This window comes from Anguilla rostrata, chromosome 5 (assembly GCF_018555375.3).
Source record: "Anguilla rostrata isolate EN2019 chromosome 5, ASM1855537v3, whole genome shotgun sequence".
Classification (NCBI taxonomy): domain Eukaryota; kingdom Metazoa; phylum Chordata; class Actinopteri; order Anguilliformes; family Anguillidae; genus Anguilla; species Anguilla rostrata.
In genome coordinates, this window is record NC_057937.1 from 25541092 (window position 1) to 25569012 (window position 27921).

Sequence of the window (27921 nt, forward strand, 5' to 3'; positions counted from 1 at the left end):
GCTAGCACAATCGGACAGCACTAATCCATAAAAATGTACTTTGAATGATACTTGCTCAATCAAACGGTAAATCTGAAAAACATTTGATTATAGTCAGCGGCACCGAAATTTCCTTTCACACCCTCAATAAACGGCAAAAGTAGAAGATTGAATTGAACCTTTTAAATTTATATATTTTCTGAAACGTTATCGATTCCGCTTGGCCACAGTGAGCGAAACTAGGCGATCTGAGCGTCAGAAGGAAATTACGTCAGAAGGATTCAGCCTTGTTGTTTGCTACCTAAACTTCACAGCACACTTGTAGCAGGATGGTGTGTCCAGTCAGATTTCTTTACGGGGCGTGGAAAGGGGCGCGGTTACTGTACTTGTGACACACTAAGTCAATAACATTCTCAACCGGTTGAAAATAGGACGATAAATTTAAAACGCATATTTCTCCAAAAATAAAGAACGGACATATGTAATACTTTACTCATCGTGTTTCTTCAATGCCTCTTGTGCAAGCAGCACATAAAACCGAGAAAGTGTGAAAACCACCATGTTACTCCTTTAAGGGAAGTCCAAAGAAACATTCAAGGAGAATCTGCTTAACAGTTCTCCTGGTACCATAGTCTTTGCTGTACAGAATATTTGGGCATTCATCAATACTCACTCCCTTTTCTTTGTCCTAGTTTGTTAGTTTGTATGTCTTTTCTTTTCATAGCGGTCTTTTGTCTTGCTTTGTAAAATAAAGTGTTTGCCTTTTTCATCATTGAAACTGCCTATCCTCGGTTATTGCCAACGGCCATATTGTGTAATAATAAACAGTTTTTTTCCCTTTTCCAGAGCAGTCAATGCACGTATACGTGAACCCGTATTCACATACATCTTCTCTTTACAGGATTTGAAGTTAATGGAGTCAGACTAAATCTAATTCCAAAATTGATAAAATAGTGGTAGAAACAATAAAGGTCAGTGATGTTAGCTAAATTGTTTGTTACTGTAAATCACTGTATGAATGTAGTCTACTAATTGCTCTGGCCAAAGCGTCTAATAAATAGTGAAATGCAAATAATGGAAAAGTATTAACTGGATTTTAGTGAACAAGACACACGCAAAGAGATAGAATGTTGCTTTGAAAACGGCAAAAAAGAGGCTGGGGTAACATGTTTTAACCTACCCAAACGAAAGGTATTTGTATTTATGTTTAACAGGGACAGTGTACATTATAAATGTGCCAGATTTCAACAACAATCCCTGGGCATGTCAATAGTTAGTTTGAATCCTTGTCATATCTCTCTCACAATCTTTAACCCATATTCGTTACTGCACAATGCTAATGTGAGCTAATGTTCATTCACTATATGGAGAAGAAACCCCAATTTGGATAATAAACAGCTATAAAGCCTTAACGATAGGCCTGATAGAAACACTGGACTGGCACATCATATATTTTAGCTTCCACGCTAGTTTGTACACAGCCAAATGTGATGCAAGGAGGGCTTAAGACTCATGTCTCAACCTCAACCATTTCAGAGGAGAGGCGAGAAGCACTACAAAATCACAATCCTGCCAAAATCGAGTTAATATCGGAATTGCATTCCTGAAGATGAACCCCATTCTACTAATTCGCTGTTCCTTAATTTTTAGTTGGCTCACTAAAGACAGTAACTGTAATGGCTAAAATCAAAGAACAGCTGTGCAGCTAATATTTACTGCTAACCAGTAAACCAGCCAAGCTGACTGCACACACAATCAGAATGTGGGCTAAATAATGGAATAGATTGTGAAAGATTTTTTATTGTTGTTTGATTTTAAGAAGGGTAAATAAAGTCTGAACAAGGTTCTATTTAATACCAAAATAATGATTCAAAATATTTTCTTACAAAGAATGGATACTAACTCCTGGAATCAACTCCACCAGCATTTCAAACGGTATGGTCAGGTACCCAATGCCCCACTTGACAAATGTGAGCAGAAAAAAAGCATTATCTCCAGCTTGATGATATACAGGGCCATTCATTACAAACAATGCTGAAGCCAATGTAGTGGTACTGATTGGATAATTATATCATCATGGATGTAATTATACACATACATAAAAGTTAATCATTTTTAATAATACCTTTCTATAGCACCTTCCAAGCCAATGCACAAGGTGCTTGACAGATTAAAAGGGGTCCAAGACAGTACATTTTTAAAATTATATATTTTATATGTGTGTGTGTGTGTGTGTGTATATATATATTATATATATACAGTACTGTGCAAAAGTAAATAAAATCAATGTTTGGTGTGACCACCCTTCGCCATTAAAACTACATCAATTCTGTTAGGTACACTGTCCGGCGGTTTTATAAGAAAATCGGCTGGTAGGTTGTTCCAAGCATTTTGGAGAACAGCTGCCACAGTTCTTCTGCAGATTTTGGCTGTTTCGCTTGCTTCTAGCTCTCCAGGTAATCCCAGAGACCCCTAATCAAGTTTTTATCTGAAAAGTAGTCTATTACTTAAAATATTACTTTCTTAACAAAATACAAAAATGTATCTGTAAAATTTCATTTTTTGGAAAATTCAGTTGGAAATCTCAAATTAGCTCTTTTCTACTGACACACGAATGCAGAAAAAAAAAAAACATCTAAGACCAAACATATACTATATATATTATATTTAAAAATCTAGGGTGCCTAAGACTTTTGCACAGTACTGTACATGCCCCGCCAAGGAGTAACTTGGCTGGATGGCATACCTGCCTTCCCTATATATATAAAAATCATCACGGGTGACAAGTTAAAGGAAAACCCTGAATGAATGAGTAGAGAAACCTAATGAATGCAGATGCGTCCACACAGGTGTACTGCATGATACAATTAAACAATTAAGATCCTATCATGTTCTGTGCCATGTATAAAAATACTGAGCAGGCCCAGGTGACCTCAATTTTGGATCAAAGTGACTTGAAGTGAAAGAGGGTTCATTATTGGGGAACATATGACAGGAGCTTCAGTCACAAAGACTGCTCAACTGGCTGGTGTTTCAATAAGAACAGTGACTGAAGTACCATCTGAATTAAAATCTATGGGAAAGGCAACAATGAACAGGGTCAGAAATTGTGGTCATAAGTACATGCTTGTGCATTAGTGTGATACGTAAGGAAAAACAGAAGAGCAACTGTTCCTCAGGTGAATGTCAATGCAGGATGTGATCTGTCAGCAAGAAGTCTGCCAACAACAGTGGTGCAAAACCCATAGACACTGGTCTACAGAGACATGGAAAAAAAGTGATATGGTTATGAGTCATCCTTCATCATATTCTTGACAAATGGGCGAGTGCATGTGTGGCGTACACCAAGAGAATGGTACAGGGCTGAATGATTGTACCCTACAGTAAGGGGGTCTGGTGATGCTTATGCTGTGGAGGTCATTTTCCTGGCATGGTTTGGGTCCGCTTGTCCCCTTAGAGGGAAGGGTCACTGCGATTCAATACAAAGTTATTCTGAGTGATCAACTTTATTCTAAGATTTCTATCCTGATGGGAGTGATTTCATCCTCTCTTTCAGGATGACAATGCCCCCATCCACAGGGCACAAGGGGTCACTGAATGGTTTGAGGAGTATGAAAATGATGTGAATCATATGCTATAGCCTTCACAGTCACCAGATCAACTAAATTGAACACCTATGGGAGATTTTCGACCGACGTGTTAGAGTGCTCGCCACCACCACCATGAAAATACCAAATGAGGGAATATCTTTTGGAAGAATGGTCCCCGGTAGAGTTCCAGAGACTTGCAGAATCTATGCCAAGGTGCATTGAAGCTGTTCTGGTGGCTCGTGGTGGCCCAACACCTTATACCAAGACACTTTGTTGGTTTTTCCCTTTAATCTGTGACAGCCTGTGCATGTACCTATATACCCACACAAACATATACACACATATACATTATATTCTAGGTATATACAAGTGCCAAACTCCAAGAGGTTGTGAAGTGAAATGTGCCAAGCTGAAGAAGCAAGAGCAAGAGCATCTCCAGCTTGCTGCCTCAGGGCTGTCTGTCCCCAGGGATATGACTGAGATTGCAAGACCACCTACAAGGACCTAGGTCTCTTTTTAGGAGGGCATGTTCAACTTGCAAGAAGGAAGGCAGGGTGTATTGCAGCCTTAATTTTGCTCTGGAGGTAAACAATACAAACATAAGCAGTTAAAACACTGTAGCAGTAGGTACAAAGAAGATAGGAGTATTTCTTTTTATCTGTGTTGTAAATCTAATGTGACCTTTGTGCGCTGAAACTGAATTAGCATGCATAGAAGAGAGAAGAAATGCTTGATGAAATAGTTATGTGCCTCATCCAGAACAACAACCTACATCAAGCAGCATCACTGCAAATACAGATGCTATAACACAAGCCAGCTACCTAATGCTATTGGAAAATTATCCAACCTAGCTAGTTAGCAATCGTTAGCCAACAAGTTTTCAATTCCCAGCTAGCTAGTTTGCAATCAACACACCTGACAAGCTATTGGTAGCCAAGCTATCAAAAATAGATAGCTATTTAACTAGGCAACTAGGTTGCTAGTTAGCAACTGGATAACTAGTTAATAATAGATAAATCTTACTCATCATTTTTTAAATCTTTGTGTTAGCCAATATTCCAGCTAGCTTCAGAGCTGTTTTTAAGCATTGCGCTCCCTACACAACCAAAACATATAATAACCTATTAAAAATAAATGCTATTGGTTTAGCCACATCATGTACTTTCATAAATAACCATGAAAAAACGGCTTTCTAAATCATTCCTTTACTCGTTTCTGATAGGCTGACGCACACGCAATGCAACAGGGGTCAAGCAGGACAGATCCGGCACCCAGATCATGCGGCCACACAGGCGCACAGCCACTGGAGGAGATTCATCGAGTCTAATCGCAGGTGGAGAGTTTTAGAACAAAATGTACATCAGCACTATATAGTTACATACCAATCAGGGAGCAGTACAGTGTAAACACAGTGATGGTGGAGTTTTTGACTGAGGAGAGCGAGGACCTCCTTGTTCGAGGAGTAGCGGTTTCTTTAACAACATACTCAAACAAAATAAATAGGCCAGCTCCATAGGCTACCACAACTAGCTAAGCAAGCCAACAATCTTTGCAACATTTTGTCTTTGAACTTTTTAAACAATGGTAAATTCAGGTCCTTGCATATCTGTGTGCAAGCTCCATACACCAGGCCTACCATAGCCCGGTCTAAGGTCAGGATCATTAACTCTTACATTTATGAAGCCTTGCTTTTAGTAGAAGTGCAGCTGCTACAGCAAGCATTTCACTATTGGTACAACTTTCATCCATTTTTGCAACATTGACTAAAGGCTAATTCATACTTTCCGCGTCCCCGCGAGGGTCCGCGTGACGTAAATGTCGTCATCTGCCCATGTCCGTGAGGGTCCATGCGGACCGCTATGCGGATGTCCGCGTGCAGCCCAGACTGTACGCATAGTAAGCGTGCCGACTGCACATGCTCCAGATAATAAAATGGATGCTTGTTTTGAAGAGAGGTTGTGCGAGGAGATCCGCCGTTACCCACATTTATATTGTCTATATGAGTATTTATAAAAATATTCTTTCACCACTCAAAAATCGTATTCCTTCATAGCAACAAGATAAACCCGTCAATAGCCCTAAGATATGCCAATACGGCAGTGAAAACGCTGCTCACTGAATAACGAAATAAACGAGAAAAAGTTTTTAAAAATTATACCATGTCATTCTACAGTCAATATCTGGGACTAAATATTGAATAAATATACAACCTTCCCATTGGTTTTACGCGTAGAGATGTCCCTTTTGAGACCGAGTGGTCATATATTGTCTTGGACAATCCGGTTGTGAAATACATGCGTATTGGTGATGCCTGGGTACCTTCCAAAATAGCTGTGCGTAATACCACACCTGTTGTTTACGGCGTTGTCACCCTTCTTAGTACAGTCTGTCTTGATTGACAATTCATTTATTCAGTAGGTGAGAGTATAAGCTTTTTAGGTCAGCGTAACCGAAAATTTTCTTATCATCGCATTCACTTACACATTCACTCTGTGGTAATGGAACTGGAATGGAGTGTAGATTGCGCATGCGTGGAACGCCAGACCGACGCGGACCCTCAATTGTAGTATGAATGGAACCGCGTGCGCATCCGCGCTATTGGCACAAGTCCGCAGCTGTCCGCGGACGCGGAACGCGGAAAGTATGCAGCAGCCTTAAGATATCTGTCAAATGAGTATTGCAACCAACAAACAAGAAACTGTAAACCATTAAGCGGAGGTAAACGTTGCTATGGTACAGATACCATCTTCAAATGTCTCATCTTGCTTTGATGTGAACAGGTCAGTTTTAGAATGTTGCAAACTATGAGTTTTGAGACTCTTCTGCAGAGAGTAGCCAGCTGCAGCTCATCACATCATGAATTTTTGATCTGAACTGGCCTGTAATTATATTGCCAAATGCTCGGAAAAACAAAGTGTGACAATGTACACAGGTTCTGAAATGTGTACGGACCAAGATTACCATACTTTTGTCAGTTTTCAATCAACACTGTTAACAGTGTTGATGCTGTGCTCCCCTTTAACCATTACAGTAATTTTGTCAGTGATAATAGGCACTCCATCGAAGACTCAAGCCTTGCAATGTTCAGCATGTTGTACCAAAATAAAACTTTAAATAAATTTAACTGGACGTAACCCTGTTCTATTATTTAGTAATGCAATTTAAGCATGCTCGGTTTCAGAAAAAATTCTGTTAATGGGGAAAAAAAAGCATGTACTCCTCTTGCAATGAACCAAAGCGATTAAATGAATTCAATCAATTAATTTCACTCTTATTTCTTCCAAGTGGCAACTGTCCGCAGTTGCACATGTTCTATCAATCTTTTCCCACTGCTGGATATGAGATCTGAAATTTCACATAACAAATTAATGTTTAAAACAGTCTGGTTTCTGCCACTTTCAGTTTTGCGTAATTTTTAACATTGGAGTGACTGCTCTGTGACTTTTGCCAATATTTTTTGTGACAAACGCCTAGCCGATTTCTTTTTTTTTTTTTTTTTTTTTTTTTTAAGATCTTCCTTACAACTTTCTATCCGACCCCCTTCTGCCAGTCTCAATGTACTTATTGATTCCTGGAAAGTGTGGAATTTGCTGTTTGCTGTGAGGGGTTCAACTACTTGGTTCATGAGGGGATGGCATCCAGCAATGGCAACAATGCAGTCATCAGCTACCTGCACCACTTCTTCACCAACTACAGTGTTTGAGAGAGGTGAGTTTACTGACACCTGTATTGGCCAGAACAAGAAATAGTTAGTGTTGTGGCATTCGATCCAGAGTGGTGTTTTGGTCTAAACAGTGCTTCAGGAGGGCCAGAGGAAATACCTTGGCTGATATTACTGGAGTAGTCCATGGCAGCAATGACAGGAGTCAAAATCCCACAGCTGGTGGTAAGAGAAGACATAACAGTGCTGATGAACAGCCATGACTGGCAGCAGCACCTGTCCCCATTCATGCCCAGTGCCATAATCAGAAAACTGAAAACCTGAACATACTCCCACAATGGAACTGGCTCCTGTTTAATTGCTATTGTTGAAGTCACTGTACTGATTGAGATTTTTTTTTAATTGCACTTAATCTTCTATGATGGCATATTCCCTCATTTGGCATTTTGACTGTATTCATGATGCCTCAGGATAGTTTAACCATAATGTTTGTGAATAAAGCTCTTTTTTACTCAAATTATTCAAGACACCAAACTGCAAACAAAAAGGCCCCATTTACACTTGATTGTTTCATTGGACTTATCTAGATTGTATTCGAATAAAAGTTAACCACATCGCATTTACACTTAGTAGTCAGATGTGTTTTGTGGCTACGACAACAATATAATGTTAATAAATTGAATGTATTGGTAACCTATACAGTAAATACACAATATTATGCTTTCTTCATTACCTGTTGCTTTTGAAATTGTATTATTTTTATTTTTTAATTGGCCATAAAAATTCACGATCGATGCACCCCTAATGGAGACAGCTGCAGTTGTTTATTATTTCATGTTTATTTTTATTCGTTTTTATGGTTATATTAAGTAAGCTAAAATTAGTTGGCTAACATTAACTAGCTAGCTATGTCAAGCACAATGGATACTTTTTGGAAGTTCAATTACTTTTTATAAGTTTTATCATTCCAGGCCTGTCTGTTCATTTTCTTAATGTTATAAGTGATCAATCAAGGCCTTCAATCACTTACAAATTTTATTTTAAGGCTGGCAAAATGCATCCATCCTTGGTATTGCAACAGTTGAATCAAGTAATGTTCTACTCTCAGAGTATTAAAAATAAGAATGAACCATTTCAGAGTGATTTCTGAAAAAAAATATCATAGGGGGACATGCCCCCAAGCCCCCTAGAATTTCTTTCTCTCCCATTTCCCCTCTTTTTCCCTTTCCCCTTCCCCTCTTTTCTCCTTTCTCTCTCTATTCACAGTACATGGTCCATAATTCTTTTTAATTTTGTAATTGTTTTTATTGTACTTCAAATTTAAACTGGTAAGAATGACAAACTGTCCATTATTTTAGATGCTAGTCACTACTCTAAGTGTAATTGTAGTAACAAGTCAACTTACACCATTAATTGCATACTGTGCTATTAATTGCATACGTTCTACTGAGTTGTATATGCTAGTCACTACTACACTGATATTCTTTTTAAAGCTAGCTAGTCAATTTAACTATGTTAGGGGGTACCCTATTTAAAGCTTTATAACTCCAGATGTGAGCATCACAGAGACTTGCAGAAAAAAAATTGCATAAATTAAGCAAGACATTTGTACCATTTACAATACTCACTTAGATTACGACATACATAAAAGGAAGAAATAAAGTGCCACAAATGCAATTGTCTAGGCAAAAAATCTAAAATGAATTTGCACTGAAATACTAATCAGACTGCATATATACAGCAGGTTAAACTATACATGTCCTGGATTAAAAACTTGTTCATAAAATCTAAGGGTGTATATGTAAAACTACTAAAGCTATGAAGCAAAAACTAAGCAGTGTACCCAGCGTCTCTGAATCTATCCAAAATGTCTAAATTATGCATTGCTGTAAAACGCAACATATTCACATATTTCACTACAAATCAACTGTTTTGAACCAAGAAACTCACTGTTGCATCATGTTCAAGTGGGAATTACAAGCTTTCCATCAGTACAGTGGTCTTAAATATCTAGGGGTCCAGAAACATATCCAAAAATGAAAAAAAAATTGTTTTTGTATTTTGGTCCATTATAAAGCATATTATGAAGGTTTAACCTCTTAAGGCACAAGCCAAATTTTGCCAATCCTTGCCCATTTAGGGGGTACCCTATTTAAAGTTTTATAACTCCAGACGTGAACACCACAGAGACTTGAAAAATGGCTTAAATGAAGCAAGACATTTGTACAATTTACAATACTAACACAGATTAGTTTATATTCATAATTTTGGAAGAAATAAAGTGCCACAAATGCAATTGTTTGACAAAAAATCCAAAATAAATTTGCACTTTTTAAGTTCGCAATGAAATACTGCGAGATTGAATATATGCAGGAGGTTAAACTATACATGTGCTAGGTCAAAAACTTCTTGACCACAAGTTCATAAAATCTAAGGGTGGATATGTAGAACTACTATAGATGTATGAAGCAAAAACTAAGCAGTGTACCCAGCATCTCCAAATCTATCCAAAATGTCTAAATTATGCATTGCTGTAAATCATAACATATCCATGTATTTCACTACAAATCAACTGTTTTGACTCAAGAAAATCACTGTTGCATAATTTTCAAATGGGAATTACAAGCTTTCAGTCAGTACAGTGGTCTAAAATAGCTAGGTGTCCAGAAACATATCCAAAATCTCTCCAAAATTGAATAAAATGCTTTTTGTCCATTATAAAGCATATAAATGAGCCCCTTATGAGGTTTAAGATGAAACATTGATATCAGATTAAACAAACGCAAAAACATTGTCACACAATGCGGTACAGTACCTAAATGTGTAATAAGTAACTCCAGTATGTATTTCTATACTGTCGTACATTTTTATGTTTGGGGATGGGACGACATGAAAACAATTTTCAACCGTCCACCACATTTTGGAAATGTTCCAACTCTAACATCATCACTGTTGCATGCATCACAAAAATTACTAGAGCCCGACCGATGTCAGATTTTTGGGTCCGATGCCGATCCCGATTTTGGAGAGTCCCAGCCCACCAATTACCGATATTTTGTCAAAAAGTGCAACATTTTCAAATCAATTTAAAAAAACTTATATTTTATCAAAGTTTCTATATTTGAGAACATTTAACTTATAAGCAAACAAATAAATAAAAATAAACACACAAAGAACTTTTTGATAGATAAAAAAATGTAAAAGATGATATTAAATTAAATATATATTAACACCATCTTCAAGTGGTGTGAATTCAAAATAACTCCACGTTGCTTTTACTCCTTTCTTTTCCAGCCATCTATAAAAAAATTAATTGAAAAAAATCAGTTTTCCAGTTTCAAACATGTATTTTTATGAACATTATTGTTGTTATTAATTTGTTATTATTATTTCTTAGTATCTATTCTCAGTAAATGAATTATATTTTCTTATTTTATTCCTACTACATGGTCTCAAAGAGTAAGACTTCATCTAGCGAGCTTCCCTGTCCATAAGAATTTGGCGGTGAAAAAAACTACAATGCACTCTGACGCGTGACTAGATGACACACACTCACTTGCAATAACGCATGAGCTGTTGACATAGCCTCATTATTTCTTATTATTTATTCTCAGTAAGTTAAATGAACTAGATTTTCTTATTTTATTCCTACTACATGATCTCAAAGAGTAACACTTCATCTAGCGGAGCTAATGAGTGTCAAGTGTAACGTTAGATGAAACTAAATTGATTGGACGAAATACGTAACGTGAGGCTTGTCCATAAGAATTCGGTGGTGAAAAAAACTACAATGCGCTTTCGTGCAGGTTACCCGCACTAACTGTTGGTTGATTCACTTCTCCAAAAGCAATCCTTCTCTCATGTTATCACGACAAAGCTAGAAAACATGGCTTAAAATGATCCACGTTAGAAGTGTTTTATCGGCGTTTTTACTGTCTGGTTAGCTTGCTACGATGACGCGTGACTAGATGACACACTCGCTTGCAATAACACGTTGGCTATTGACACAGCATCATATAGTAGCTAATATCATTATCTTAGATAAAAAAACAAATGTGTGATGCATTCAATCACCATTTTATTTTGGCTGGTTATTTATTTGAGAATACAGCGATGTCCTCGAGAAATGTAGATCCTACGCTGCTTATGTGCTTGCTGCCACTTCATAAAGGCTTGCTAGCCAGCTAGCTTGCTATAGTGAACCAAATATGTTAGCTAGCTCGCTCGCTTGATAATAAGGATTGATAAACATAGTGGTCGTATAAACGCATTTAATTAAAAACTTTCACTAAATATACATACCTTTATTGCGGCAATCGAATCTGTGCAGACAAGTCTTGCAGTGAAGAATATTGGATGAGGCACGAGTGACAAACGTCTTATTACAGAAGTAGCGCGTCAGCTGCTGCCGTTCACACTTGTATTAGAGCTCCCTCTACTGGATAATTCTAGTAAACAGCAATTACAGCATTCGAACAGACAAGTACAGATAAATAAATGTTTTTTTTTATTATTTTTTAGTATACTTATTTAAAAATCGGGACACATCGGCTGCATAACAGCCGATCCCGACGTTGTCAAAAAAGTCAAATAATGGCCGATATATCGGCCAAACCGATATATCGGTCGGGCTCTAAATATTACTAAACTACCAACGAACGCTCACATTATTGTGTGAAATATCCTCATTATAAAATACCACTAACCTATTTAAAGACACTCAATTTCAAAAATAACGTATATAACCAAAATATTTTGAGCAGTAATACTTACATAGCAATGATGAAATCTTATCTGTGATCAGTAGATAGAGACAGAGACAGTAAATCAATGATACAGTTCTATACGCTTCTGTAAATGAAGAAAATCCAGAAAATGATGTCAGCTAGGTCTATCAGCAAACATGGCTTAGCTATGCTCAGATGTCCTCAATAATAATAGTATTTTCCAAGAAATTACGAAAAATCGTTGATGATGTTTCGTCAGGTGCAGTGTCTCTTACTGCTACCAGAGAGTGAATCGTAAGTGAATGCGAACTTTCAGTTACGCTGAGCTATAAAACGCTATTACAAAAGCAAAATTAGACGTTACACATCATTAGCAAGCTTATACTGTCACCTACTGAATAAATGAATTGTCAATCAAGCCAGACTGTACTAAGTAATACTAACTATCGACCTTGCCATAAACAACAGGTGTTGTATTATGCACAGCTATTTTGGAAAGTACCCAGGCGTCACAAGTGCTCGTATATTTCACAAACAGATTGTACAAGACAATATATGACCACTCAGTCTCAAAAGGGACATCTCTATGCGTAAAACCAATGGTAAGTTTGTATATTTATTCAATATTTAGTCCCAGATATTGACTGTAGAATGATAATGGTATAACTTTTGAAAACTTTGTTTATTTCATTATTCAGTGAGCAGTGTTTACACTGCTGTATTAGCATATCTTAGGGCTATTGTCGGGTTTATCTTGTTGCTATGACGGAATACGATTTTTGAGTTGTGAAAGAATATTTTTATGAATGCCCAGATAGACAATATTGTCTATTGGGTGGGGGGTGTAGTTGCAGATGAGACTGCAAGTTGGGGGTGCTTGTTTAATAAACGAACAGAGCAACAATGGCGGCGATGCGAATTCGGCACAGTTGTCGTGTATAGTCTACTAATGAAACTAAAACAGCGTTTCTGTTTTCAACTCATACTTTGGTTGCAGGAACAATGAATGTCTGAGCTGAACAATCTAGGCATGCCGACGTGCCGACCACTAGGGGGTGTGTGCTAAGGGGTTAACAGATCTCATTTAATCTGATTTAACAGAACTTCCGGGGGCTTTTTGTCATCCAGGCCCCCTCATCATGGCGCAGCCTCAAACTCTGATGGGGGCCTTGACAGCCCCAAGACCCCTAGCCTTCTCACTACAGGCAGTTTCAAATTCCTGTCTGACAGCCTGCATGGCGTGCCAAATGTCAAATCAAGATTGTTCTTTCAGTGCAAACAGGAAAACTGAATTTTTCTCAGTTGGTACAGGAAAAAAACCTTTCAGCTTCACAGCTTGGTTCAGCTCTCTAAATAACATCAGGCAAAAAACAAAAAAAAAGCTGGACAGTATGACTTTACTGTGTAATAAGATCAGAGGGAGACAACAAAGAACCATGAAACAACTTTGAGGTGTGGACAGTCAAGGAAGAATAAAGTATAATGGTCCTTCCCTCACATTTTAACATTTTTTTAATAAACTCTCACCCAATAACAACAGCTGTAGGCGTAGAATCACTCTGAGCCCGTTTATAATTCAAAGACAGCCAAGTATGTTGAGGGATCTCTGGGATATCTGTGCAGGTATGTGAACAAATGTTTGTTTACCATACTGGGGAATATGGTTCAGGGTATTCTCGGGCACGGGGAACCAGGGCATGATCGATGTGATCCAGTCCATCTGCTCTATAATCTGCTGAAGAAGCCCACACTCGACCCCTCCATCATCCAGAACTACCGGCCAGTATCTCTCCTTCCTCTTCTATCCAAAATGCTTGAACGAGCTGCATCTAACCAACTCTCCGCTTTCTTCTCTCAGAATAACCTGCTCGACCCCCACCAGTCTGGCTTCAGGCCTGGCCACTCGACAGAGACTGCACTCCTCTCTGTCAGTGAGTCACTTCATGCTGCATGAGCAGCCTCCCTCTACTCTGTCCTGATTCTGCTAGATCTCTCAGCTGCTTTCAACACTGTTGAGCACTCCATCCTCCTGTCCTCCCTGGCAGAAACAGGGATCTGCGGCACAGCCCTTGACTGGATTGAGTCCTACCTCTCCGGCCGCTCCTTCCAGGTTGTCTGAGCTGGTAGAATATCGCCCCCCCATCCCCTTGCCACGGGAGTTCCCCAGGGCTCAGTCCTCGGTCCCCTTCTCTTCTCCTTATACACCAGATCCCTTAGCCCTGTAATCTCTGCCCATGGCTTGTTTTATCACTGCTATGCTGACAACACACAACTCTTTCTCTCCTTCTCCCCATCGGACACACAGGTCCCTGCCCGCATCTCCGCTTGCTTGAGGGACATCCAGAGCTGGATGGACAATCACCACCTGAAGCTCAGCCCAGGTAAGACAGAGCTAATCTTCATTCCTGCTCTAACCTCTCCCCTCCTTGATTTTTCCATTTCCCTAGGGGACACCTTAGTGATGTCATCACCCTGTGCCAAGAATCTCGGAGTGGTGATGGACAACAGGCTGTCCCTCTCCAAGAACATCGCAGCGGTAAGCCGGGCGCGCAGATTCTTTCTATACAATCAGCCCCTTTCTCACCACCTACTCAACCCAGCTCCTGTTCCGAGCAATGGTACTATCCCGCCTGAACTACTGCAACTCTCTTCTGGCTGGCCTACCGGCATCTGCCATCAGACCCCTGCAACTCATCCAGAATGAAGCAGCTCGTCTAATCTTCACCCTCCCCAGACACTCCCATGTCACTCCCCTGCTCACTACCCTCCACTGGCTGCCTATTATGGCTCGCATCCAATTCAAAACATTGGTCCTATCATACCAGGCAGTCAAGGGATCAGCCCCTGCATACCTCCACAAGATCTTCAAACCCTACATGCCAGCCAGACCCCTCCGTTCCGCTACCTCAGTACGCCTGGCACCACCTCCTCTTCGCACATGCGCTTCCCGGTCACGTCTCCTGTCTGTTCTGGCTCCACGATGGTGGAATGACCTTCTCGTGGAGGTCAGAATAGCTGAGACCCTGACCACCTTCAAGCAACGACTGAAGACTCACCTCTTCAGGCTGTATCTCTCCCCATCCCTCCCTACCTCCCTGCAGTAGAGAGGACAATCAAAAAATGTATTTCCAGAAATTAACTCAAGTATTGTGATTAAAATATCAGTTTAGCCTTAAATTAATGTATTGCGAACAGCGATTGTACATATAGGGAATATTAATGTGATATATTGGCTGTTTTTGTGGCCTTTTAGCTCGCACTTTCCCAAAATTCCATCAATGATAAGATCGGGACTCTGACGGCACCGAAAACCGATAGATTTCACTGAACATTCGATTGTTTACCATTTATGGGGTTCTGAACCAGTGACATCATAACTCTTACTGGTTGATTTTACGTGGTCATTTATGGCAGTTGGTTCTCACAGACTGATTGCCAGGTCAATATTTCCACTGGACACTTGATACATCCCGCTTTATAACTTCAAATTCCCAAGTCATTTGTGAATGGTTTAAATGGATTTTGAAAGTAGACACTTCATGTTACAAGCATGGTAATGTAAAGGAGTGTGCTGTGAAGTTTAGGTAGCAAACAACAAGGCTGAATCCTTCTGACGTAATTTACATAGTGACAGTATGCTCAGATCGCCTAGTTCCACTCACTATGGCCAAGCGGAATCGATAAGGTTTCAGAAAATATATAACTTTAAAAGATTTAATTCAATCTTCTACTGGGACTTTAGCCATTTATTGAGGGTGTGACAGCAAATTTCGGTGCCACTGACTATAATCGAATGTTTTTCACATTTACTGTTCGATTGACCAAGTACCATGCAAAGTACATTTTTATGGGTTAGTACTGCCAGATTGTGCTAGCTAATTCACATTAACCTTGTACGGCGATCAATACAGGCTAACAGCACAGTACCACTTAATTCTAGTCACTTGTATCACCGTTGTAATGAACTAAAAAAGGCGACAAACTACCTTTTCTGTGAGAAATGTATTGTCAAGCTCACACGCATAAACTGCTAAAGCTCCGTTTTGCCCTCCCTACCTGTAGTCCCTAATAAACTGTGTTAGCTTAGGGTTGTAGCTAGGTAAGCTGTTTATCTTAGTTGACTTAGTTATTGCACTCATGCCTACTTAATTATTGCTTGTATTATTTGCATAGATTGCTTTGTTGCTTGTGTTGATTTGTTTGTGTTGATCAGATTAACCTACAGGGTCCAAGTTAAACTACGCAGTCGTTCCCTGCACTTGGTACTGTACTTCCCTCTAGGGTTTTCAGCACACTTCCTGGTTATGGTTATACACTTTGTTGTACGTCGCTTTGGACAAGAGCGTCTGCCAAATGCCTGTAATGTAATGTACTGTAATGTCGATCTCCTCGCTGTCCCTACTCAAAGCAGCCTGGTAAGACGGTGTCTTTGGGTAGGGTCTTGAAGTGTGAAGAGTTCCTGGTGATTACATGTTGTGGGCAGCGGTGACCATGGAGCCCTTCTCAGCAATCACTCTGTATGGTCATGGACTGTAGGCTGGACATAGTTTCCCCTCCTTCTTTTGAAGACAGAAAACAATGCTGCCCATTTCCATGTTGGATAGAGTGGTGAGACATTTCTAGCATACCATATCAGTTTGTTTGGCAGCATCATCAGCATGTTGCAGTTTGTCATCCATGCATGGTACAGTGATGGTTGGAAGCTGCCCACGTTTGATTTGCATGGGCCTGCCAAAGACAACCTCAGCAGGGCGCATACCTGTCAAGTAGTGGAGGGGTGGCACAATAATTGCAATGGAATGCATATAAGGCTTGCTTCTATGGTTGATGGTCCACATGAGCTGCGCGTATGGTCTTTCCAAGGGTGTGCATAAAACATTTGGCTTCTGCACTGGCCTGCAGCCACAGTGTAGTGAGTAAAGCCTAAGTACTTGGCAAAGCCAGCATATACTCAGAGCTTTGGAAAGGTGGGCCATTATCTGTTTTGACCTCCAGCATATTTTGTCCAGCATTGGTATTGTTGTTTTTGCAGAAGTGGATTTTAGAACTCTACTACTAGTATCTAGAATACTCAACATTGACAATCAGATGGGAATCTCCAGAAGGAAAAAGCACACAGAAATGAACACCCACCTTCACCCAGGGTGATGACAGGAGTACAGATATGCACAAATGTATTACTAGGTACAACAGCCTGACATGGGATACAGCTAGCGATCACCTGGCCTCCACCTCTTTGTCAATACCTGGGAACCACAACACCTCCCTGATGAGCTTTTTCATTTTAACTACACCCTGATGGCCCTCATGTACAAGGGATATGGCTCTGTGTACTAGGGAGTGAGGAAAAACAATGTAGGCCTGTAGCACTACATCCCCATTAGCAGTAACAGTGAGTTCACTTTTGATTTTTCTGAGTGACAACAAAGTAGGAATGTCAACTCCATCTGACCCCTCCTGGTTTTCCAATGGGAACACTCATATGCCTGTGGTGATGACGCCGATGACCTTGCTAAGAGTAGGGTCAGCTTTTGTGGCAATCTGAATTTCTGACATTGCTTCAGGCACTGCATTGACAGTCACAAAGTTCCCATATTCCTCAGCCTGACCTAAAATACAAAGAGACAACTGCAAAACATGCATAGGATGGCGTGACATGTAATGGGCAGGGTTGTCTTTGCCAGATTTGTAGCAGACTACGTAAATGTTTGGCTGCAGACACAGGGCCATGTGTTCGATGTGTGCCGATGGCTTGGATGTAAAGATCCAAAGATTTAGGTTGTTAAAGATCCATTCGAGGGGCTTGTGGTTGCTTACAAGGGTGAAAGGAGCTCAATAGAAATGTGTGAAAATGCTCACACCCCAACAAAATGGCAGGATCCCGTTCTGTTTGCGAGTATTTATTCAATCTGAGACAGTACTCTGCTGGTATAGCTTACCACATTGGCAGGTTCACCTGGTCAGGTTCTCTGTGCTAGCACTGCACCCAGGCCAACACAGCTTGCATAGACCACCAGTTCAGTCAGTTTGACACGGTCAAAATGTGTCATGGCAGAATCACTGGACAAATGAGCTTTCAGCTCATCCAGAGCTTCCTGACGTTAATTTAATGTCCATTGTGTTTTTCTTTGTTAATTCCCTCAAAGGTTGATTTGCTGTAGCAAAGTCATCAAGAAAATGGGTGCAGTAGTTTACCATGCCCAAAAGACTTCTGACCTCACTGATGTTGCACGGAGCTGCAGCAGCATGCAGTGTTCGTACCTTCTTTGGGTGTGGAGGGAATCCCCATCTGAGATTGTGTTCCCAAAGAAGTCAAGTGTAGTTTGTGCATATGCACATTTGCCCTTCGATTCAGGGCAGGTTCAAGGTCTTTGCGAAGTGTCTCTGAGGGTCTGGTCATGCTCAACACTCAACTTACCAAACACCAAAATATCATCACTCACAATTATGATAACTGAGATACCATCTAATGCCTGTTGTACAGCATTTAAAAAGACGTCTGCAGTGGATGAAATTCAGTCTTTCGTACCGTTGTAGTCCTACATGGGTTGAGAAGGTTGTGATATAACGTGAGGAGGTAACCACTGTTCAAGCCTACGTTAAAAAACCCCAGTAAAAGCTGGAAAGACATCATCCATTGTAGGTGCACCTCTCTCTTAGTGGCTTTATTTGGGAGTCTCCTGTTAACACAGAGATGCACTGTGTTTGGGTCTTTTGGCTTTGGGACTAGTACAATTGGGGAAACCCAGGGTGTAAGACCATCTACCATTTCAATTATGTCCAGTTCCTCCAGCTGCTGCAGCTCAGTTTTGATGTGCTTTTTTACATAGAACGGGACTTTCCTGTGAGGTTGTGTGACAGGTGTAATATCTTTTTTTCTGTGCAACCTAACCTGAAAATTTTTCAGTTTGCCAATTCCAGTAAAGAGGTTGGCATATTTAGCAAGGAGGTCATCCATACTGTCGGTGGTGTTAGTTGGGGTTTATACTGGTCAATGTACATAACCCCAGAGATGAGTGGACAATATTGGTGATGTGGATCAGACCCAGTTGTGAGGCACTATTGAAGTTTAGTAAAATACTTCTGCTCCCTTTCAGTACATAAAAGGCGGCATTAGCGAGCATAGCCTTCGACTTGTTGAATTTTCCAATTACAGGCAGTGGTGTGGGTGAGGCACAGGAAAAAATGTGAATGTTACATTTATTTAATTTGGGTTGGGATTGTAGGGCTTGAAAAGTATGTTCATCCATGATGTTAACACTTTCCCTGGCATCAATCATTACTTTAACAGAATTATCGATTTTTGTTTTTGCATGTGACAGTTGTCTTCTGTTCATAGACTGTGTAAATATAGTCTTCTTATAACCTTGTTGCTTTGTGACCTTTTTCCTGGGGTACGGTGATGGTGTTAACAGAATGCACTTCCTGTCTGCTCTGTTCGACCTCTTGTGAGTCTTTGGAGCAAGAGCACTTGGAGAAGTGTTCCAATTTACCACATGAATGACATATTTTTCCACCAAGCAGGGCATAACGTGCCTGCACCACGAGGAAAAGTTCCAGAGCAGCTGTAACATTTTCTCTTAGCAAAACCTTCCCCCAGGTTTACAGCCAAAACATTGTCCTGTGCAGTTTCAAGACTTATGCTGTCTTGTCTGTTCCAACCACAATGCTTGAAATTCAGCAAGCTCCATTGCTCTGCCCATACCTAGGAGATCGGTGAGTGACACGTCCAATTTCTGCAGTTCTTGGCGCAAAAGTTTGGTAGACCTGCATGTTTGAATTATCATGGTCTTATTTTCGCAATCAATGTTGATAAACTGGCAAGACGTAGCTAGTTGTCTGAGTCTGGTGTGATATGCGTCTAATGTTTCCCCCAATCTTTGTGCCGTTTATCTGAGTTTGTACATCTCATAGGAAATGTTCACTTTTTATTGTAGTCTTTTGCTTCAGCAGTATTGGTTAGCGTATCAAACGTATCTTGTACGCTCTCACCTGCATAATGAACTAGCATTGCTCGTTTGCTCATCGTTTATGTCCTGGACATATATGAGCTTATGCCAAAGAATGCCAAGTGAGGTCTGATCATCATTTGCGTCAAAAGAATGGTGTGGATTTTAAATCAACTTTATTTCCTCTAAAATTCCTGCTCCATAGACCACCATCGCAAACCATTATTTTTTCCTCTTTTATCACCCCTTTTTTCATTCTTTCTCACCTTTTCCATATTCTAACACCCCAATGCCCTCTATTGCCTGGGCGAGCAGTAGGCAACTAAACAATCAGATAACAGAGTTATTCAAAACACTACAACCATCACTGCTTCATGCTTACATATGTTGGCCTTATCAACGACACAGGACACTAATTTTATGTTTTTCTTTAGCTTAGTACATATAGAATTTTGTTTTAAACGACATCTTATAATTTATGGACATTCTTACAAAAAAATAAATTCCTATTTCCTTAAAATAATTTTTCATTCCTAATTTGTAATAAAATTAATTAATTTAAGACTCTAATAGCAATTTCTGTAATTTTATTATATTAATGTAATTTATCTGTTTTTCCCACGGTGCGCAGGAACTTCCGCCATGGGCTATGCATGGCAAATTGTGGTCACTCACTCACGGACGACCTGTGGGACGCATGCGCAGGTGGTGCTTCGTTTAGTAGGACGCATGCACAGGTGCATCTCCCAAAATCACCACTTCGAACGGCACAAGATTTTTAAGCACAGCTTTATCGCCTAACGTTACTTTAGCTAACCCTAACATGTTAGCGTTTCACCTACTTTAGTTAACCTACTTAGCGCGTACCACCGATACAGATGTATGGACACACTGAGGACAACAAATGACGTTACAGAGGTGAGGACATGCCATAGCTAGCTAGCTATATAGTTAGCCAAGTTTTACTCATGACACTTTGTACAGGTGCGCCGTGGGTCTGCATGGTTTCGTGCTTGTTTTTATATGCCAGCTACTTGACCTGGGAAAAATGAAGTAATTCTATTACCTGAAAATGTTTACACTGGCAATACATGTGGCCAAGTAGGATTTCTGGAGAGACTAAATCTACTACAGTCTAGCAGGGAACACGACAAATGTTCAGAACAGAAGGAAATAATAGCCAACTGTAGGACAAACACTACTTTTACAGGACTTGTTTGTATGTAAACAACTGGGAAGAAAAAGACAGCAGGCCTCCAAATCAAACTAACGAAATCAGTGGGTACAGTATAGTGAATTGAAAGTTTCTCTCTACTTATTTCCCTTTCTCCAGCACAAGGATCCTAGATACGGGCCCTGTCATATCGTACCTTCTTGACGGGTGGCTGGAAATAGTCAGAGTCCCTGGAGTTTCCATCCATGCTGCTGGTTTCACTAGTCTGGTCACTGACAGCTTCCCTGAATCGAAGCACAGACAGAACATGGTAAACAAGCAGTGTCACTGAATGTAAGTAGACAGAAATAAGTAAATTGGCAGTGTCACTGAACTGAAGTACAAACGCAACGTAATCCGATACTCACAATTTAATCCATTTACACACAGATTGCATTTTATCTGGCACTTTCCGCTTCATTAGCAATTTTTCCATCTTTTTCTTCACTCTTGTACATCAACTTCCCACAGTTATACAGCATTCTTTCTATGCATATGTCTATACACATTTTGTCAGTCCACCACCATCTCACTTTCCGCCTCTCAACTCTGACTCTACTTCTACATCATGCATACTCACTGTTTACGTAATCCAGCTGCAAGCACCATGGCACTATGATGGTTGAAGCGTTTGATAATGGCAGAATTGTTATTCTCCTTGACCTTGTTTCCCAGTGAGGCAGAGGATGCTGTGGCAATCCCATAACCCTGCAATGGAAGACAACTTCCAGATAAGGTTTTTAGATCTGTAGTGCCAGTGGTTGCACCCATTAAAATACTCTACAAATGGATACAAGAGCGAAATCACAAAATATGTCTCTGTACAACCTCATCAAGCGACTTGTCCTCCAGACACAGCAGGTTCACCAGTGGGTTCTTCACTCCTTGAACCACCATCAACTTTAGACCTGCAGCAAAGACACCCTGATATCACCCTGTACCTGCAGCACAGACATGTGGATTTCATTTTAACCAACAATGACTTTAGACCGGCACCCAGAAACCTTGATTTTACCATGACAACCCATGGAATTTAGACATGCAGTAGACCTCGTGTTTTCACCTTGAACCACCATGCCATAGTCATTTCAGCCAACTGTATAACCCCTCCATGAAGAAGAGAACCATCCGACAAGACAAAGAAGAATGTCAATGATAAATATTCTTGAAAGAGATGTTTCAGCATTTCAAAACATATTTAAGAAATACAAAATATCACAAAAACCATGCCTGGCACCAGTTGTAAGTCAAAAATGTTCAGAGTGAGCAGATACATTGTTGTTGTTGCTGAAAACACTTTCGGTCATTACATTGCATGATATTAAAGTCACTTAGCAGATGCTCTTATCCAGCGTGACATACAGAAGTGGAGAACATCAGTGCTACTCTCAGGAATATAAAAACACAGTTCCAAGGTGGCACAAAGGTCCATTAAAGAGTAAGCGTTATATAACATCGCCCAAAGATATCAGACTAATTCTTTGTACTCCATGGAGTTAGTATCAGCAGCCAGTGGAATACCAAGATTACAAAAATGCCGAAACATTGTTGTGTGTTGGGTTGCAGAAATAAAAGCCAGGAACCTCAATTTTCATGTCCTCACATGCAAAAAGTTGGGATTAAGGCCACTGAACAAGAGGAAAGCAAGAAAATTCTGGGATTCTGGATCAAGCCAGATCTACATTTGTAGTAAATTAGCCATTCTGTTACTGGTAAGTAGGCTATTAATAACTTTAACTGACAATAAGAGACTGTCAGAAATGGTCATTTGTATGTTTATTTCTTCAGGATGTGGTTTGACATGTAAATGCATAGCTACCAACATTCACATCACATCCTAAAGAAACAAAGATAGCTAGCTAGGCAACGTTACTGCTTTTAACTAACGTTACAATGCTGTCATAATAACATCAGATAATTTAAGCAGCTTAGTTAAAAGCAGCCAAGTTAATGAAAGTTAAATGGGGCAATCATGAAATCCTTAGTTAACACCAGGAGTGCCGGACCATTTCGTGGCATTGGAATAACTTACTGCGCGGCCTGGGTCATATGACACGAGCCTTCAAACAGGAAATGTTTGAATTGTTCACTAGATGGCGCTTATTAGACACGAGCTGATAAAGGTTGCCAGCCCATTGTCCTAATGAAATATTTGCAAGATTTTAGACTGTCAGAGTAAGTTATGTTTTAGTTATGGCTCGGCATTCTAGCCAACACATTGTTACAATCTAAATGTATTTAGAATAAACAGTATGTCTGTATGAAGTGATTAAGTCATGAAAAGCTAACAATAAACAGATAGTAGGGAGGTCAAAACTGTTTTGGCAATCTTTCAAAAAACATAGACAGTTTATTCTTCATGCATAATGTCATAAATGCTAATATAATTTATTTCTGGTTATTTGACGTGGCTCTTGCTTGGGCTGTCAATCTTATGATAGTGTAAGAAAATTGTTCATCACGTGCCGAACATTAGTAACATTAGTGGCAGCGACCTTTTTGTCCGATTGGTAACTGTAAATGTATTGGTGAAATTGGAATAGTAATTATGTGGACAATTGGTTTCAAAAACTCCATAAACTCTATCAATGGTTGCGTGGGCATGGTAAAGCACACAGACGCCTATATTCCCACGAAACGCATCCCGATGGTTTATGCACATGCTGTTGCATCTACGCAGACAGCGTGAGCAGTCTTCTACCACAGTTCTTAACGTGCAAGGCTCTAATTTTTTAATATGAAACAAGGTCCTGACCTATTATGACTAGAAATAAAACAAGTAAAAATGTGACATTTGTATCTTTGTTTTGGACATTTACTTTTTTACTACTCAGTAGGCCTAAAACTCATAATAGCTTCAAAAAAAAAAAACTACCAGCTATTCACGCACGATCGTTCACGCTCATCCATTGAATCGCCCCTCACCCCTCCCCCAGCACCAGCACCAGAATACAGAATTCTTCACCTGCCTTTAGCGAAACCAGAGCTGATAGTTTCTCTATGGCTCTGAGCCAAACTATCAGTAGGTGTGAATGTTCAGCTTCGCAGAGGGGCGTTATTTTGTTCCTCTCCATAACACCAGTGAAGGCAATTGGAGACTTCACCTCAATAGACCTAACTTATATTTTCAAAACCTACATTTTCAACTGTGAAAACAATATTTAAAATTTTCCATTCAATCTATGGATAAGCAAATGTATTTATTGATATCAAATCAGTAAACAAGAAAATCAATATAAAACATTAGTAAAAACAAGCCCAAATCTGCAACAGCTGCGACCGCGCATGCATCCACATGAGGACACTTTTGTGGACCAACCGACCAACAGACTAAAGAGCTGCTGGTCACCTCTATGCCGCGGAGTTTGTAAGCTTAGAGCTGCCTTTGCCATCATGTGATTTGACATTGCTAGCTTGGTCGATAGCACTTTGCTCAAGATGCCGTCTCATCTTTATAAGTGCATGAATGAATGTGTGCTTTTGTTTCTAAATAAGTGAAAAATTAAGGTCAGCATAACCATGCTGTGCCATGCTTCGCTAAAAGCAGCTGAAGTTTTCTGTGTTCTCGGGTGGGGGAGGGGTGAGCGTTGAATGTCCCACACAGTTCAGTGGTCTTATCCTTACCCTTAGATTAACATGTGAATGTCCCACAGGTTCACTTATGCCATGGCGTGTGAATGGTTGATAGCTGATCTCTCCAGGGAGAGATAAAATGTTCTATTTGTCCGGCACATAATATTGTTATAATTATTATTATTAACTATAAAGTAAAGTGTAATATTACTCGTTACTCACTTCAAAAATAATAAAAGTAATTTGCTTAGCCATAATTCGTTACGCGACAAAGTATGCCTTGTATTACTTTTAGTTACGCAGCAATCTCTCTCTTGCTTATACTTTCTTCTACATTTTTAGTTTTTTTTTTTCCATTTAGCTTTTTATCCAGTCTCAACAGAATAACAGCATAGCCTACACCACACGCACACATCACAAGACACTTCACATTTGAGAAATCGTTTTTGATTGTAGGCTATGTAATAGTGACATTTATTCTCTCAAGTAGCCTAAAGGTTAATACTATGTTGTTTTTTTTTTGTTTTTTTTAAATGTATGGAGTTGTACATAATAGCAACTGCAAAGCCTAGCCTAACCGGACATCATGTCACCACTCGCATGCGACTCACTCACAGGATGTGATGGATGTTTTTCCACAATGATTTTTTCCCCCACAGCCTTTACTCCCTGAAACGAATGTCCCCTCCTTTCTGGTCCCTCAAGAGCAAAATGTGCCAACTTCATTTTTACCTCACAGAAAATAGGATATGATACAGCTATAATTTTTTAGTATATTTTGAAAAGTAGCCTACGTTCACTATCATCTGTAATTTGGCAAATGGTAAATATATATATCAACGAGCAAGGTATGCTTCAGCACTCACAGAAAGTCCACTGATAACAAGTGCACTAAATAAACGTAATCCCTCTAGGATAAATGCATAGGAAATTTGCGGAGGGAACAGATGGCAGAAGAAACGTCCAAGTTGGTCTACAAAAAGACGTCTTCACTGAAACACTCTATAAATAAACAAATTAACAGCAGAAACAAACTATGACTAACTATAAACTAAACTACGCTATGATTCAAATATATTTTATCCTGCTGTATTGTAGTGGTTTCTTTCTTAGATTGTTTTTGCAATAGTGTTACAGTTTGTAGTCCAGAAGTAAGTTGGCATTGCGTTCCCTCGTCAGATTTCCAATGCATTTTGCCCATGGGGATTTAGTGTTCTGCCGAAAATAAGATTCGTGGTGAACGTAAGCCTAAATGAGCTTCACGTTTTGTTCTACGAGATAAATTACACCCATTAATAGCCTATATCAACCGTGGATTTCGAAGCGGTCATGCGTTTTTAAAAAGTAGGCTAAGTTTCTATACTGAAACTACAAGAATGGTCACATTTTTGCAATAGCCACTCTTGTTTTACTAGCTCGCTTGCACGCTGCGAAAGTTGCAGTTTCAATAGGCCTATAGCAATTTGTGAGCAACTGACTATTTTAAAGCACATAACTCTAAATTCACAGTTGAGTTATTGATGGGTGTAATTTACCTCTTAGAAAAAAAACCTGAAGCTAACTTAGACTTACGTTGAACACAGACTTTATTTTCAACAGAAAACGAAATGCATTGTTGTTGTAGACTACGTGAACGTGTCGCATGCAGCCATTAAGCACAAGCATGGGAATGTGAATGAGCGTCGAACCCCTAGGACTCGTAAAACAAAACGTTAAACTGTTTTAGGCATAAATTAACCAGAGGCCTTATTTTTGGAAGAAAACTAAATCCCTATTGGAAAAACGCATTGGCAATCTGCCGAGGGAACCCATAGCGGAAGAACAGTCCAGGTTGGCCTACAAAAAGAAGTCTTCACTGTAACACTCTATGAATAAACAAATTAACAGCTGAAACAAACAGTGCTTCAAATATATTTTATCTTGTTATATTGTAGTGGTTTCTTTAGCTTAGATTTAGTTTTTGCAATATCCTACGCAGCATTGTTGTTGTAGACTACGTGAACATGTCGCATGCAGCCATTGTGCACGAGCATGAGAATGTAAAAAATTGAACAAATTTGTTTTTTTGCATTTGAAGATCGATCAATTTTATTTGAACCCTTATTTAGAAATTTCAAGTCGCATTATAACTGTAAAAATACAATGTAGGGCTATGATTTCAGAACATAAGGGAAAGGTATAGGCATAAACAAATGATCACAAAATGAACGCAATAGCCTATAAAAATATTTTTGAAGATCACATAAAACATGATATAATTTATTCTTCAAAATAAACAAACAAATATTTATAATAACAAAATCAATAAAATTTGTATAAATAAAAATGCAACAGCGTGTCCACAGTGATGAAAAGTGAATCCTTGCGCCTCCTGGTGTGGTGAAGGAGAACTGACTCGTTAGTCTGAAGACGGCCGGAATTTAACACTGTTAACACACACACGGAGGTGAAATAAGGTGTTTTTAACATTTTCCAAACGTGACTTTGACATTCCTACAACGCTGGTATGTAAAGAACAAATATCTAGGAAAAGTCAGTGAATGCTGATGATGTAGATTGTTAGTAAATTTTTAAAAATCCTAAACTCGGAAATATCTCAGTTTGGGTCAAATTAGCCACCACGGCGCTTCTAGTGTTAAAAGCAGCTAAATTATAATATCTCATCATCTAGCACTCCATGGGAACACAGGATTGTACCACATAGTACTTCAGGTTTCTTTTTCCTAGTTGTCCCTGTCAGTTCAGAAAGGAAGCCCTGTTTGTAATCATCAGGAGTGAAATGCTGACAATACAGGGGAACATGAGTGTATTTTTCTACTGGGCAATACTCGTATTCCTTTCATATTGCAGCCAACCATTCTTTGTTTTAAGGGCAAATGATATTCAACATCTTCCTCTGCTTTCTTCACTCAGCAACAAGACACAGGGCACAACAGCACCGTTGATATAGCTGAAATAAGTAGAATATATATGGCCACACCACCCCTCTCCACCCCAGGGAACGCCCAACAAATTAAGTTGCAGAGCATGCATGGTGAGAACAGCAGAAGGCTGTAGAATATTGCTTTCAGAGATTTGGAATTGCTCAATCTAGAAAACAGCAGATGATAAAAATTTCAGTATCATATCTTGACAAAATCCCAGTAGATTTACACCATTATCTGTCAGATATTGAAAATTACATTCCCTGCCTAAAATGGACCAGATTTATCGTGACACCGCCCTGGTT

At 39.6% G+C, this 27921-nt stretch overlaps 1 protein-coding gene across 5 annotated transcripts in view; it reads right to left on the minus strand.

The window, feature by feature from the left end:
* The window catches only part of gtf2h1 (general transcription factor IIH, polypeptide 1), a 284403-nt gene that overhangs the window by 215458 nt on the left and 41024 nt on the right, over nucleotides 1-27921 (minus strand). For all 5 annotated transcript variants that reach the window (XR_010330029.1, XM_064335675.1, XM_064335676.1 and 2 more), the window contains 3 exons: nucleotides 21948-22027; nucleotides 21700-21827; nucleotides 21277-21364 (listed from right to left, as the gene is read on the minus strand). Coding sequence is in view for 4 of the 5 variants with exons in the window: in XM_064335675.1 (XP_064191745.1) it covers nucleotides 21277-21364; nucleotides 21700-21827; nucleotides 21948-22027 (296 nt within the window). In the remaining variant the exon portion in view is untranslated. The remainder of the gene's footprint in view (nucleotides 1-21276; nucleotides 21365-21699; nucleotides 21828-21947; nucleotides 22028-27921) is intronic.